Source organism: Ciconia boyciana, chromosome 4 (assembly GCF_034638445.1).
Source record: "Ciconia boyciana chromosome 4, ASM3463844v1, whole genome shotgun sequence".
Classification (NCBI taxonomy): Eukaryota; Metazoa; Chordata; class Aves; order Ciconiiformes; family Ciconiidae; genus Ciconia; species Ciconia boyciana.
Genome location: NC_132937.1, coordinates 101,878,906 through 101,894,497, shown reverse-complemented (window position 1 = coordinate 101,894,497; position 15,592 = coordinate 101,878,906). Strand labels below are relative to the sequence as shown.

The 15,592-nt window shown below is 45.3% G+C and overlaps 1 protein-coding gene across 4 annotated transcripts in view; it reads right to left on the bottom strand.

Annotated features, from left to right (window-relative positions):
• Positions 1 to 15,092, bottom strand: part of CAST (calpastatin) — a 65,143-nt gene extending 50,051 nt beyond the window's left edge. For 2 of the 4 annotated variants that reach the window (XM_072860807.1, XM_072860808.1), the window contains exons 1-2: positions 14,905 to 15,092; positions 9,371 to 9,436 (exon numbers count right to left, since the gene is read on the bottom strand). In XM_072860807.1, the coding sequence (XP_072716908.1) occupies positions 9,371 to 9,436; positions 14,905 to 14,955 (117 nt within the window). In that variant the 5' untranslated portion in view covers positions 14,956 to 15,092. Of the gene's footprint in view, positions 1 to 9,370; positions 9,437 to 14,530; positions 14,686 to 14,904 lie in introns of those variants that run through there. The other 2 variants (XM_072860809.1, XM_072860810.1) reach the window with 2 other exon arrangements.
• Positions 15,093 to 15,592: the final 500 nt, after the last annotated feature.

Below are 15,592 nucleotides of genomic sequence, written 5' to 3'. Positions count from 1 at the left end.
GAAAAACAAAAGCCAAGTAAAACTGTAAACCAAAAAAGAAGTATAAGAAAAAAGGTATACTAAAAAATTTCCATTAAAACATTTTATACAAGGCAAGTCATCCAAAAATAAACTCTCCTATGTAACTTTAATTCACACAGACTCACTTCAGACAGTTTTGCTCAGCCCAGAATAGGTTGAGTTCTCTTGTACTGTTTTATGAATGACATATAAATCTGTGCTATTTCCTGTGGCAGAGCGACTCCATTTTAATTAACAGTTAAAGCAACAGTAACCATATATACTTTAATGAAAAGTATCAATAGAAACAAGATGGGTAAGCTATTGCTGTACAGACATAACTTGAATGACAACACAGAAGATAACATTACACCTCAGGCAGGGAAGTAAAGATACAAAGCTAAGGGCAAAAGATGGCTTTTCTAGTCAATAAATATTTTTGCAACTGAAACAAAACCATGGCATCGCCTTTGAACCTCCAGTTTTCAACCAGTGTGATGCCATTATTATCAAGTACCACTAAGTACCACTGCAAAAACTCAGTGATTGCTGAAATCACGTCTAACGAAGACTGGGAAAACAAGCTGTTAGCAATGAACACAGCAAAAAGCATCAGATTTTTGGAGGCAGCAGATGGGTAAGACCTATTCATTTTCTGTGGTAAGTGGAAGCTCAAGATTCATAACACAACTAAAGCGTTCACACTATAATTACTCTCTACAAGCAGGGAAGTCTGCAGAATGACCACAGATTCAATCAGCAAACTTGTATGCAAACTCAAAAGCACCAGTTTTCAGTTGATGGGACACTAGGTACTGTAACAGACTGGGAGACTCAGAGACCTCTGTCATTAAGGTAATTCCACGTCCTGTTCTCTTCCTGATTTAGCTCCAAAACCAGGAGAGCATCTCGAATAAACAAACCTACACATTCAACAGGCAACCTCTAGTCAGAGCCGGGGGTGGCATACCACCATCTGTGGCCATTTACATAAGGCTAACATCACAAAAATGGGCCCAACGGTACAGACTGACACAAAGTGGGGTATTTACATAAAGGATTTCACACTTAGTATTGGCCACACTGGAAACAATGGCATCCAAGTAAGACTTCACAGTATGTTGAAAAAACCAAGTGTAATAGTGATTTTTCCTGTTAAAGGGATGTTAGGAGTGTGGCTGCCTCTGCCAGATGCTCCAGCCCAGGACCCTCCTGCACAGCTGCTGAAGTCCAGTGCTTGCCCAGTACAGACCAGTACTACCTAGTACAGACCTGCCCAGCCGCTGGAGCCAAACCCAGTGCCTGGGGACCTGTGGTCTCTGCCCAGGCTGAGGGATGTGGCTGCAAGTTCAACCAGAAGCAAAGGTGAGCACATATCCCAGAGACACACAGACAGACACACAGGACACTGACACAGCTGGCTACACTGCTGTCAGCAGCACCCACACACAGGACCCACACCACACACCAGCACCCCCAGCCACGTCCCCCCCTCTAGGGCCAGCAGAGGAAGGAGGTCACCAGTGCAAGCACGCACTCGGCACCTTCCCAGCTCATGAGCAGATGCAGAGTCACAGATCCCCCGAGCACCGGCACGGCCCCTCTGTCCCCGCAGCACCCCTGCCCAGACCCCAGCCCTCTGACCCCCGCACGGGTCCGCTGCTCGCCAGCTGGTCCAGCTCCGTGCTCACTGCAAACACGCAGCACTCGCACATACGTCTGATGGGCATCTCACACTCATTGTCCCCCGAAACCAGCACAGACCTTCCGCCTGCCTGATACCCCTGCCGAAACCTGCGGCCTCCTACTCACCCACTAGTCCAGGCTTGATGTTTGCTGGTGTTGGGGAGGACACAGACATTCACCCCCCGCAGCAGCTGGCACCAGGCACTGGGCTGTGACCCCTGCACATCGCCCCATCAGTTGGCATGGTCCCACCGACCCACTCCAACATCCTGGACCCTCGGGCTTCCAGCCTCACTCGTTGGAAAGTCCAGGTTTGCTGCAGTTTCCCGAGATCCCATCCACTACGGCGACTGACCAGGTGACTGGTCAGCCCTAGGGGACAAGGCTCCTGAAGGCAGGTGACGGAGGTGTGATGCATTACACTTTTGTAGAGACAGCACTGAGATGCAGGACGCCTTGGCTTTTATCTCTGATGTAGTGCATTAAAGACTCAGTAATAAGCATTATCCGCAAACACTTTAAGTAAGTTAATAAGTTGTTGAAGGAACACAAAATTTTAAGTGCTACCTTTCCATTTTCAAAAAGAAAAGGAAAAAAATAATAAAAAAAAAAGCAGACCTCTGAAGAGCAATCAGTATTCAGGATATGCCTTCAGTATCACAGCTCTCAATTTCTACCTCAAGCTCAGCTGAAATCACAGTCTTTGGTTCAGGACTTCATGGTCCATGGTGTTCAGGACCTACCTTTGGTACTTAAGATAATGTCTAACATAACTGTGACACTCTGAAAATCCACAAATAAAGTACTGTTTTGCAGAAGGAGTTTTTATGACACCTAGCAACATATTCAAAAATTTCAAGGCACAAGGCTAGCCTTGCTCCCCCCACCCCAGTGTGAACCAGGAAAAAAACTAACAGAGCGAAATAAATCCTTGTTCTGCGCATGAACTTATGTTAATCAATTAAACAGTATAAAAAAAAATTGTTACTGCAAACATTTCTCTGCTTCATGGTAAGTGGAATGGCAAAAAAAGGTACAGGTAGGAGAGAGAGAAGAAAAAGAAGCAAATAACCTTTTCTCCTCTGGAGTAGAGAAAGACTAGCTGGAGGTAAGCTATGTGGAAAGTTAAGCCACGACATCAAATCAGTATTCTTTACTGAATACTGAGCAAGATAGGCTAAGTAGACTAATACATTTCAGTTCCCAGGGTCATCTTTAACAGTAACTTCTTTGGTATCTACCCCTTAATACATTCGTAAAAGCAGAAAAATCGGCCACATTGTGCTACCAGATTCATCCTTCTTTTACACTTATTAAAATAATGATGTTACGTGCTTCCCAGCATCCTCCCTACCATGCTCCCTCCAGGCAAATCAGCTCTGAGACCCGTTAACAAATCCACCAGAGCCGTTCCCATCTTCTCCCCCTCCAAGAAGTGGAAAAGTATTTTTTTTTCTGTGACAGTCTCAAACACAATGAGCCAAAGAATCACCTTGGAGCTGTAGTCACACCTTGTCTCCCAACGTGATAATAACAGAGCTAATGAATTATCAAAGCACAGCTTCTTTATGAAATGAATTAGAAGAATCAAGAGCCTCTACAGAATTGTGTGTGAAGGAATAAAAGCTGTGGCACACAGGTACTTATAATCTACTCTTCATTATTAGCAGTGGCTCCAAAACAAAAAGCCACTCTGAAACACACTGTTTCAGTGGAATATTAATTTCCCTATGTTTAATAAAGGGGAGATAAAATACATATCCCTTTGATATGTACACATTTTCCGAGTGAAGACATGCATTAAGACTGGCCTCTAGAAACACGGATCAAATGTTCATTTTGGACTATAACATTCAGGTGTTCATCATAATATTGCACTGAGAATGCATATGGTACAGTTGTTTTAAGGAAAAAAAAAAAAAAAAAAATCACATGAGGAAAGAACGTGCAATCTCTGTCCTGGAAGTGCTTCTGATAACCATAAGCAGCATTTCAGCCTCCACCTTTCAATCTTTCATTCAAGAATTGCTTGAGCAGCAATCACACTCTATTTCTTCCTACGGTGGGAAGAGCGTCACATCACAACAGCTCCCAACGAGTACCAAAATTTAACTGAAATGATGTTATTTTCGACTACCTTTTGCATCTTAGCCAAAGAAGAACCAAAACAGAAAAGGAAGATGGGCAAACAAGCCAGTGCTGCACTCCTCACAACCCCTCTGCTCCTCCACTGAGGACGGACTGGGGCCACACTCCCCTGCAGCCACCAGATGTCCCCAGTGCTGTGGGGTAGAGGGGGAAAAAACCAAACAAACAACGCAGTTTAAAATAAATAATTTGTTACCAAAGTCGAAAGAAACCTCACAAAGACTCCAATCGAAGTTACTTATGCACCTCCGTAATTCAGACCAGCAGTGGGCACCCCAACAGATTTTTATCAGTCATAATCTCTTTACTCAGCATTATGCCCCTGGACTCTTGAGTAACTCTAATGCTTTTCCTGGGTAAGGAATACTGCACGACAAGCGTCAGGAATAAAAGCTATCACAGAAATCCTGATGTTAGAGCAAAGAATCAATTCTAAAAGGATAGTAATGCTTCAGTGCCAATTATCACCGTCATCCTTTCAAAGTAAAGAATGTATTTCCTGATAAGTAAAGAATAATGAGCTGAGCGAGCAGCACATATTTTGTCTACACTGCTGTAAAGCATGACTCGAAATGACAGGATGTGTTAGAGAGGGTCTTGTTTCATACCATATCTGGTAAAACATGGCCCTACTCTAAGCTGGGGCTTCAAATTCCTAGAATACATGTCTCTGTCTTCCTTTTAATACCACATTTTTACATTCAGACATGAGCAAGGCACAGGGTAGATTTTTAAGCCGATACAGAAGCTCTCCTTGGTGTTTCCCTCTATGACAGTAAAAAGAGAATAGGTATTTCCAGATTATGTGCAGTTAATAACATGAGCATGAAAAGTAGGGGGTTTCAGAGCACAGTCACACACAATGGGAGTGTTTGGTTTGCATCGATCTTAGAATTACACATGTGGTTATGTACTGAAGTACACCATGCCCCCAAGGGCAGCCCTCTGAAGGGGCAATACTTGAACACGGTGTTCAAGAACAGGACAGCAGGACCATGCAACTCACTACAACACAAGACCTGCCTTACTGAGTCCAGCTGAAGTTTCCCATATCCCATTTCCCTGTCTCTAGCAGTAGCCAACAGCAGATACAAAAGAAAACAAAAACAGTGATGTAGGAATAGGTCAGGTACATCTTGATATTCCTTCCAAATACTCTCACAGATTCAAACAATTTGTGGCCCAGGGACTTCTTACTTCCAGTGTATTTTACAAACTGTCCTGGGTTTCTCTTCAGTGACTTTTGTCCCATCTCCCCTTGAAAGTAATTGTATTTTAGCATCCAAAAGCTTCTAGAGCACTACTGCCTTGATGGCATACAGAGTCTGAAGCGATCTGGAATTAGTGGAAGGGCACACCTAAGCTGAAGATCATGTCAAGATGAGGGCTAAAGGAAAACCACACCAGCTGTCTCTCACATGCTAACACTTTACATACAAAATTGCTAAAAGCCTTGGAACACCAGGAGGGAAGGAGAAGAAAGGAAATTTCCTATTTCATATACTTTGCAATGGCAGGCTGAAAACATGTTGAGTCAGGAACATGATGTCAAAACACAGTGAGAAAACAGAGGGACAGATATGGGAAAACAGCAGCACATCACTCACTTTTACTGGGTGGCAGGTGCACCCCAGCTGCAAACATATGCAACAGCTTCGAGTGCATGAGCAACCACCAATTCCAACAACGATCATTTCTTTTCTGTTAACATCTACCATACACACATCTACAAGGAATGAAAACATTTCATTAAAGCTGATTTAGATTCTCAAGAAGTGGCTGATTCTCCTTTGAATGTGAATTCAACAAATGTAAGGTTCTGAAAACCAAGACATAAAGAGCTTAAGGTATATCCCTGTGACTTGAACCTTTGTCCTTGAGCAGTGCCCAGTGCAACCACAACACATGCACACTTTCACTGTCAACTACCCTGACAAAGAACTGCCTATATCTTCTTTCAATTACGTATTCTAACACACCTGCAGTTTCCAACTCTGCCCCTCCAGCAAATCTTTTGCCTATTTCTACAAGACACCATGTACAGATACACATTCAGTTGCTCATCATTAGATTGACAGATTATGTGTATCTCAACCTAAAGCTGACCATTCCTGTTGCAAGCAGATCCCCCAGTCTGGCTAGACTTAAAGCTCACCTCCGCACTGCTGAAATGAGGCAAACCAGTATGATGGTATCTTTCCTTTGCTAACATACGTTAGGTAATGAAATGGAGGAGATCAATCTTTCCAAGAACAACATGGCCCTGTGAAGCAGGATATCACAGTCCTATCCCTTCCACAGCCCTTCCACAATACCTCTCTCCTGTGCTAGATGCAATGGCACTGAGTATTAGTGCAACCAAAGGGCTTCCAAGTAACTACCACAGGCTACTGTGAAGGACCAGGGTTAAAGTAAAATGGGTGTATAGCCTTAAGGCCACATCGTAGTTTTTGTTTTCAGAAATTGAACAGACAAAATTTAGTATTCTAGGAGGAAAAATCGGAACCTTAGTACTGCGGTAAACTTTATGTTTCTGGCCACTGAGCAGAAGAGGTGAGAGTGGACCCTTGGGGAGAGAAGCAGGGAAGGACTGTGTGCGTCCTTTACTTTCCAAGCCAGACAGCCACCGAGCAGGATGGAGGTTCTGCTGTCAGCTGCTGAACACACCTGCCGTCTGTCTCTTCCAGCCAGTCAGCAAGCTCTAGCTGTGTGCCTTCAGTGCCAACCACTCCAGCGAAGTAAAACACAATGGATTTTAGAAGCTTTGTTTTTAAGTGAGGAGTAGACACAAGCTGCAGCTGCCAGCTATGCTACCAATACCATACAGGAAGGGAAGCCTGCTCCATGATTCAGAGGGAAAGGCTCGCGGCCTTCAGTGAGTTCATGGCTTCCCCTCTGAGCTCTGAGGATGCTGTTTATCACACTGCTGTGTGGACCAGCCTGGTACTTGGTGACCTGGCTTCTTTTCTCTCCTACTGAGCAGTTGGATGACCTTAGGTAAGGCAACTCCAGCTCTGTGCTTCAGCCACATTTTAGCTATGTCACTCAGATAACATGTCTAGTCTCCTTTATACAACGCTTTAAGATCTAAGGATGAAAGTACTGTGTGATAGTTAACCAGTAAGTCACTGGAAACTTAAAAAGTAAATACTTCCTGAAGAAACAATCTTATGAACTAACACCTGTTGGTACATCACAGATTAAGTGCACATACTCCCTTCTATGATTGTATGTAATTCCAAAACCATAGTGTTATTAAACAGATCATCTTCATACTGGTAACCCCTAACTCTTTTAAACCATTATTTTATTTTATTGTATTATGATGCTAGAAATGGAAATATCTTATGGAGACATTTAATCTCCTCAGCACCTCTGTACAAGTGCATGTCTTACCTAGCAGGTTTTTATTTACAGTAAACCTGCTGTGCTTTTTTCAATCTACTTTTAAGTCTCCAAGAAGGAAAGGCTTAAGAAGCCTGTTCTACACCTCAACAGCACTCATTTTGAGTTCTCCTTGATGTTGTGGCTATTTAGCACCTCCTACTCAAACCTGTGTCAGACCTTTCCTACCTTTACTTTTCAAGGATTTACTCTTCTTCTCTCACTCCTTTAGGACTATACACCCAAAGAATCTGAGAGACAGAGTCATTTCTCATTATTTTTTGCTAAACAATGAGCATATGGGCTTTTACAATTTTCCCTTCAATATGAATATGAACTCTTCAAAGACCTTCATATTTCCTTGTCATTTTTACAATGCATTGCCAAACCTTTTCTAATAGGGAGGTGAACAAACTCAATATTCTAGACACAGTTGTCCACAACTATCTACAGATAGATTATAAATTTCTGCTTCAAAAATTGAAGACTACAGGAATAACCTCTGACTTTTAAACAAAAATATAATGTTGCAGACTCTTGGGAAAGCTGTACAAAGATTTTGAATTGCTACCTCAACTGCTTAAAAAAACAGAGTTTTGGAGGTAGATGTGAAACATGGTGGAGCTAATGCCATTCAATGTGCCTAAGAAAAAGTGTTTTGATCTACTTTCACTTTTAAGCATTGTAACATCAATGGAACAAATCAAATATACAAAGGAATTCACAAGAGGAAACACACACAGAGTATTCTAAGACTCAAAAAGCAAAAGCATCAGGACAATAAACTCAGTAACAGTTGCCTTTTGCTAGCTAGAAACAGATCTCCTCAGTGAGAGGTCAGAAACAGTAACTCCACAACCCAAACTACAGGCTTCAACTCCCACCCTTCCCACAAAGAAATCAGCACTTCTATATTAAGAGCAACAACGTGCAGTCAAAGAATTTGGCATTAAACTAAGGATGTATAAAACAACAGTACCATTTAAGAAAAAACTAAACTGTCTAGAGAGGAAAGGAGGAACCTGTTCCCAGGCTAGACATGCCTTCCTTGGTATTTGGACAGGAAAGAAAGGTAATTGCTTTAATCATCTGCTTCAGAGGACGGTAATAAAAGCGTTCACTGGCCTTGATTTGCCACGGAGTTAAACACCACAGCTTAGACAAAGTTATTTTCCAAACAGCTTCTGCTATGAACAGAGTATCAGGCACAGCTATTTCTGGCTTCCCTATATCAATGATTGACATTTTAAGCCAACAAGTAGACAATTAGTAACAGACGTTTCTACAAATTCTTCTCTTTCTGAATCTGCTGTTGGCCTTCCTAGGGGAAGCACTGCTCCTGCTTGCAACAGCAGAGGCTCTTGGGGAACTAAAGATCAGCACCAGCACTCGTGTCCTGGCTTGGATGACACCTCTTTGCGATACGAGCCTGACTCACTCTAGCACACAAGGACCTACCTCTGAGCGGCTAACAGGGCTGGGAGCTGCTGGGAGAGAGGTGACCCTTCAAAGTACCGTTCCTAACACTGCCCGCAATCCATATGGCTTCTGATTGTTAACAACAGCCACTATGCTCAGACTGTAAAGTTGCTTATGTAAACTCAATGTTATAACCCAGCAGGGACTCCTGAACTGTAAATACCAGTTCCTGAGGACGCAGTATCTTGAAAAATAAGTATTTTTTCTAAAATACAGCACTGACCATATATGGGCAAGTGTGTCACAAGGTAGCCCAGACATGCAACATCTATGTATGAATTTGGATTTGTATCTTTGGAAGAAAAGCCAGGATGCAGACAAGGTGGAAAGCGTCACAGTGCATTCACTTTACCTGTACTTCTGGACAGCTGAAAAACCAGGACCATTAGATGTCTCCCTCAGTGTATCTGCACTGCAGAACAGACACATCCACTGAGATAATTTCCACTGATACTAACATGAAGCATTTGAGAGAGGATGAAGAGAGCAAAGAAATACTTTCAGTAGGCTGCTCAGCAGCACAAGACAAAACTATACATTCCTGGAATGAATAATGAGTGACTACAGTCACCAGTTAATTATGTGAAAACTACCACTTTGCTATCAAAAATCTGTATAGGAGGAAATTCATTACCAACTCTTCTTCTTAATATGTTTAAACACTTGAACTTACCTCTGCTGCTTCTCCTTTTTTCTCTCCTGATTTGGAAGAAGCTCCACTTTCCTTCTTGTCACCATGCTGCAAGTAGAGAAAATAGATGTGCAGTTATCAAGATCTTAAATTATACCTTCTATGTAGAGAAATTCCCAAACATCTTAGTGCATGTATGATTCCCTTCACCTACCACAATATGATAGAAGGGAACATTGAAGTTCTCCTTCTCACTAATGGACAGGATTTCTAAATGACCTGCTGGATAACTTCAAGTGAAATCACAGTCGGGAAGTCATGACTTCCAGGGCAGTACATGTAACATGGCTGTTCTTGTGAAAAGTTCTGGAAGATATTAAGCTTATCACTCATTCCTTACCAGCACGGCACTCTCCCATACTTGCTTCAGAAACGCTGTCAGTCCTACAGGCTTCAGCAGAAACTGAACAGCTCTCAAAGAGACCAATGCAACATGTGCAATCATGAGCGCCCACTCCAACATCTGAAACCTTCCTTAGACACATTAAAATGTTCATTATGCCCAGCCCTCCTTACCTGGAAGAAAGCTGTTACTACTATTTCTAGAATTCTGCTGCTGATATGCAAAATAAATGCTGCAACAGTTCAGGCACAGGTGCACATTAGGAAATACAGTTCTTCCCCAAACCTCCTGCATCTTTCATCCCCTCCAAGACTTGAAATCTCTTGCTTTCATCTAACCTGATGTGCAATCCCATTTGCTCCCCATGTGCAGCAACGTACAGAAAGACACAGTTTGTTCAGCATGCACACTGGCATTCAGCGCATGTTTTACTCACTGCATCTCTGCAAAGTGGTGAATATAGTCCCTCAAAAAATCTTTTTCAAAAGCATACTGTTTAATCTTTACAATAAATTAAAAAAAAAAAGCAAGAAATTTTATCATGAATATAAAAGATAACATAATACAGCTATTATCTAATATCTCAGCTAGTGCAACTTCCCACAGCAACTGAGACATCTGGGAATCAGGATTCACGTCTGGTTTGTTTTGTTAAGTGAAGACAGGAGATGATTTGAGACCCATTTATTCCCTTCTGTTTTGAGGACTGAGCAGCAGGAGGTAAAGTTTGCTAACCCACTAAAGGAATGAGTTCCTAAAGATTTTTCTTTACATGGCTATAGGGAGAAAGTAATGATCCATGTATCACTGCACTATCTTCAACAGGAATGTGTTCAAGCACATCAGCAGACAGGCTGGGAAAATACTACAGCTGAATGAACAAATAAAACTAGAAGTAAAAAAATAGCATGTGTCTAATCTGTTTCCATTATGGTAGTACACAACAAAAATGTCAAAAACTGTTTTAGACAACCTTTAATAATTCAAGTTTTTAAAATGAGTTTGGGTATGACTAAGATACTTGACAAGTTTTAAAATTGAAAATGCTATTCTCATATTCCAATTGTGCCTCTTCAGAGGAAAAACAAGCCCCGTAGGTTGTCTTTTCAGGTAAAAGATGAATTGATTCACTGCCCCATAACAGCACTTTCAGCACTTTCAATATAACACAATTAACCCAGTTATCTGTGCTTTTTCCTGCTGCAATAAAAGCACACCACACACATACCAGTAAAAGCAAGGTCAGTGAGTGTGCTCTTGCTGCCAAAATGGTAACTCCAGAGACAGCACTGCTATAAGGCTCAGGAGCTACAGCTCCTGCCCAGCAAAACTGTTGTGTAGACCAGTCTCTCTTCCTAAATGGATACTCTCAGCACCAAAACACTCTAAAAGCCAAGTGCTACCCTGAATCCAGCTAATTTGGCTAGTAACGCAAGCATGTCTTTCTGTACATTGCATGTATTTTATTGCTTTTATTCATTTGCTACTTCAAATTTGGACATAGCTTTAAAAGCAGCAACACCAATCAAAGCCCAGATTTTTTTTTCTTTTATTAAACCAAGTGACAGAATGCAGGAACCTAACTTAGTTCCTACTGAGCATGCCAGACTTCTACCAGGGCCAAATCCAGTGTTACCCTTCTTCCCTAAGTCCACCTCCTCGTCTTCACAGCAAGGAAACCCATATCAGAGAGGATACAGCATCAATAGGGCACTCAGTCCCAGGACTATGAAGAGGGGGATACACTGTGCCCCAGTGGGTGGATGGAGCTTGGAGCGTCCCCTCTTGGGTGTCAAGGCTTCTGCGTTTGCCTGCCTTGGCAGACATTTCTCCTGCTTTCCCATCCCCAGACCAGGCGGTCAGGTACAGCAGTCTGTGCTGCCGCAGAGGGCAGGACAAGGGGGCTGGCAGGATTCCCTCAACCACCCTTCCAGCAGAATATCAGCTCCACATCCCTCACAGACCCCAGGGTGGTTTCACTGGCCAGAGAGGACAAGGAATGGACCAGGACAAGGACCACAACTTTGCCACCCCTAAACTCAAGTCGGAGAGAGGTTAAACGCATGCCATCTTCCCTCCAGAAGGCTATGTCAAACAGCACCTCTAATAACAAGACTTGTACTTAAAGGACAAATACTGTTTATTTTAACCGTGGGAACAAAGCTCATATGGCCCGACCAAAGTAATTTTTTACCCAGTAAGTTGGAGTCACGCACTGTGTACACATTAAATGCTGATATGCTCTGGCCTCAGATAATAAAACAGCCTATGAAAGTACTACCTCACTTGAAAGTCTGCTGTCTTGAGGAGGTAACCTTGGAAAGCACAACTTCCTAATACACCTTCTGAGAAGACCGTGCTGGTTCCCTGAACAGCTGACACTTAAGGTATGAGAAGGGACCCTGTTCAAAAATGCCCTTCAACAGCTCTTTTCTGCTCTGTATTTCCAAGCTTTGAACCTTCTACTAAAAAAATAAATATATAAATAAAATAAAGCCAATAAATCAATCTGCTTAGCAAGAGACTAAGCTCAGGTTTTCTGGGAGAGTATGCATGTATTGTTCCTTTACATTCCCAAGTGGATGACAGAGTTGACTTTTCCTTTGGGCACTCTTTCCTTTTTCTGCTCATTTTTCCTTACAATGCCAAAGAAACACATCCATAACCAAGCCAACAGAGAGGAGCAGCTCCAGCTCCGTCACACAAACAGTGGGTGTACAGTTGAAGTTACATTTCTAGTTTAAGTAATGAGCTGACAACAGTTCCTTATAGCTAAGTTGGCCCAAAATATTATCCAACTTTACTAACTAAAAACAAAACACGCAAACGCACCCATAATCCCATCTTCACAAAATACACAAAGTATCATGAACAATAAAGTTTATCCCAAGATCATCATCCTGTTCTATAGTGCACAAAAATGTCACAACACTATTGTTTTATAAACACACCTTTAACTTCTGATTCAAAGAGCATTCATGAACCAGAAAGTAACTGGCCTAGGCGAAAAGCACAGAGCAAAATACTAACAACTGAACACGCAACTGCTTTCTCAGCCCATGCTTGCAAAAAATCAGACCTCAACTAAAGGTCTTGCTTCAATAAATTCCTTCTAAACCTTGGGAGCCCAATCAGCATTAACGAGCCTTTGGTTCAAAGCCATTGCGCAGCATCTCGGAGGACTGCAGTGACGACATGCTCAGTAACTGGGTGAGAAGGGAAGTCTCCTTGCAAGATTCTCAGCTGAAGTCAACCAACTTTGCATTACAGATATTAAAGGAGACGTATCAGTTTATGCGGATAGGAATCTGACCTTCATTTTCAGTTGAAATTGGGAAGATGATGGAGATCTTTGATGCTGCTCAGAAAACTGCCAGATGGAAAGAGGTGTCAGGGGAACTGCAATCAAGCAATGTAAGGAATGGAAAGGTGAAAACTAGATTCTTCTTACAGCCATCTCATTCCGCTTTAAATACACCAGCCAGTAAAAACCTTGGTAAAGCAACCAGTGAATCTCTTTTGTGTCTGTTCCTCTCTCCCACCTTTTCTGCTTCGCTCACTCATCCTTCAGGCCATAAGGTCTTCCAGGCAGAAACTGCCCCGTGTGATACAGATGCACGGGACAAGAGAGGACTCCAGCCTCACATGGAGGCCCGCAGGTGCTGCTCTGGTGCCAACAACTGTAACGACGGGTTTCCAACAGAGCTTGTCGAGGAGTGGTATCCTTACCTGATCACAGGTAGTCACGTCGCGTTAATATCTTTTCTTACCCTGGATTCAGTGACCCAGGACTACCCAGGCCTTTAACATTCGTGTCATCACTTAATGCAGCAATTCCCAAACTTTCCTCCTTGTGACTTGGCGTCACCTCCACCACACTGTATCACTGATTTGACTTGACACAACAAACGATACTTGAAAACATGACTAAACACTGATCCACGGCAATTTAAAAGTACAGTTAGAAATTCAACAGATTTCATCTACCTGATTATGTATTTAGGAAATACATTAAAGTGATGTTTTCCCTGAAAGCCACCTTTACTTTCTGTAAAACCTAAAACTTTTTCTCACTACCCCACAAAAAGACCAACTGTTTCCTCATATGAGTAATAAATTCTAAAGAAGACTTTCTAAAGCGATTGCAGGTTTGTCCCAGTAATGAGTAGCGACCTAAGTCCAGCCAAACTCCACGGAGCCATCAGAGAGCTGTGGTTTACTTAAGGAGTATCTGGCAAGCGACGACTATTCCAGGCAACTCCACCACCCACCTGCAGTTAAGAACACGTTTCTGAAAAAAGGCACACTGCGGAGTTTTTTCCAAAGCAGAAAGAATCCCATATAAATTCTGCCTTATGTTGCAAACCGCCGTGTTTTGACCGAGAGGTGCAGTTTCGTCAACTAGCGAGCTTGCGTTATTCAGAAGATTACAAAAACATCTAATAGCAGGAAAAAGCCCGCTTTTCAGTGTCGCTTGTAAAAGACGGCAGAGGGATTACGGCAGTACACCCAGAGAACACCAAATTCTCATCTGACCTGAAATACACCACACGAGCGTTTAAAAAAAGCGCTGATTTGCCTCCAGTCACCACAAAATCCTTTCCTTATCCCTTCTTAAGCCTTAATGCCAGACAGGGGAGGGAGCCTTCGGGGAACCCCGCCCGCGGGAACCCCCCCCCCCCCCCCCGCGCCCGGCGGGTCCGCTCCGCCGGTCCCCCCCCTGCCGGAGGCCCCGGCTCCCCCGGCCCCGTCCAGGCTCACCCCCGGCCCCGGGCCCGCGGCCCCAGCCCCGTATTTACCGTGGCGTACCACCACCGCGCGAAGGCCATGGCGCTGCCCGCTGCTCCTCACCGTCCGGCACGGCACGGCCCGGGCCGCGCCCCGGCAGCCGCCTCCGCCCCAGGGCGGAACGCGCCGCGCCAGCGGCCTCCCACCGCCGGGCCCCACAGCAGGGCGGCGCCCGCGGCCCGCCGAAGCTGTGGGGCGGCCGGGGCAGCGCGCCGCGGCCCGCCCCGGCCACCCCCCGCCGCCACCGCCGCCGCCGCCGCCGCCCCACACACACACCCCCACACCCGCCGCCACCGCCACCCCCCCACACACACACACACCCGCCGCCAGCCCACACACGCCGCCGCCGCCAGCCCACCCCCGCCGCGCCCCCGCCCCATCTTACCGCCGCGGGCGCGGCGGGGGGCGGCTGCCTCCCCGTCCCGGCCTGCGACATGGCGGCGGGGCTCCCGGCCGCCTACACCCGGCGCTGCTGCGGGCCTCGGGGAAGCGGGCGGCGGGCGGTAGCGGGGCGCAGCGGTCCCAGCGCCACAGCCGTCCCGCGCGGCGGCCGGTACCTCCCCTTCCTGCCGGGGCCGGGCCGGGGGGGGGACCGCGGGGGAAGCGGGCTGCAGCGGGCGGCTGTGACTGGGGCCCGGGCTGAGGCGGCCGGGCGGGTACGGGGCGTGAGGCGGCGGCCGCCAGCGCCTCTCGCCCTGCGAGCGCCGGTGGCAGGACGACGCTCGCCTGAAACAAGAGTGGTTTCCCTTGAGAAAAGGGGGGTTTGGGGAAAAAAAACCGCACAGACACTTTTCTTTTCCTCATGAATAGTCGGTCCGTCAGCCTTTCTCCTTGGAAAAGCCTTGGGTTTGGACACCCGACCCTCAGCTGGAGGTTGGCGCCGAGGCGGGTCCTGCCCCCTCCCGGCTTCCCCCGAGGTGGAGCCGGGCGGCGGGTGCCTGCTCCGGCAGCCCCGCTCCTCCGCCACCTCCAGCCGGGGCCGTCCCCTCGGCCTCACCTGGCGCAAAAGCCAGGGACGCCGTCCCGCCACGCGAATGCCCTCGGTTTTGAAGCCAGTCACGTATCCCGTGGGT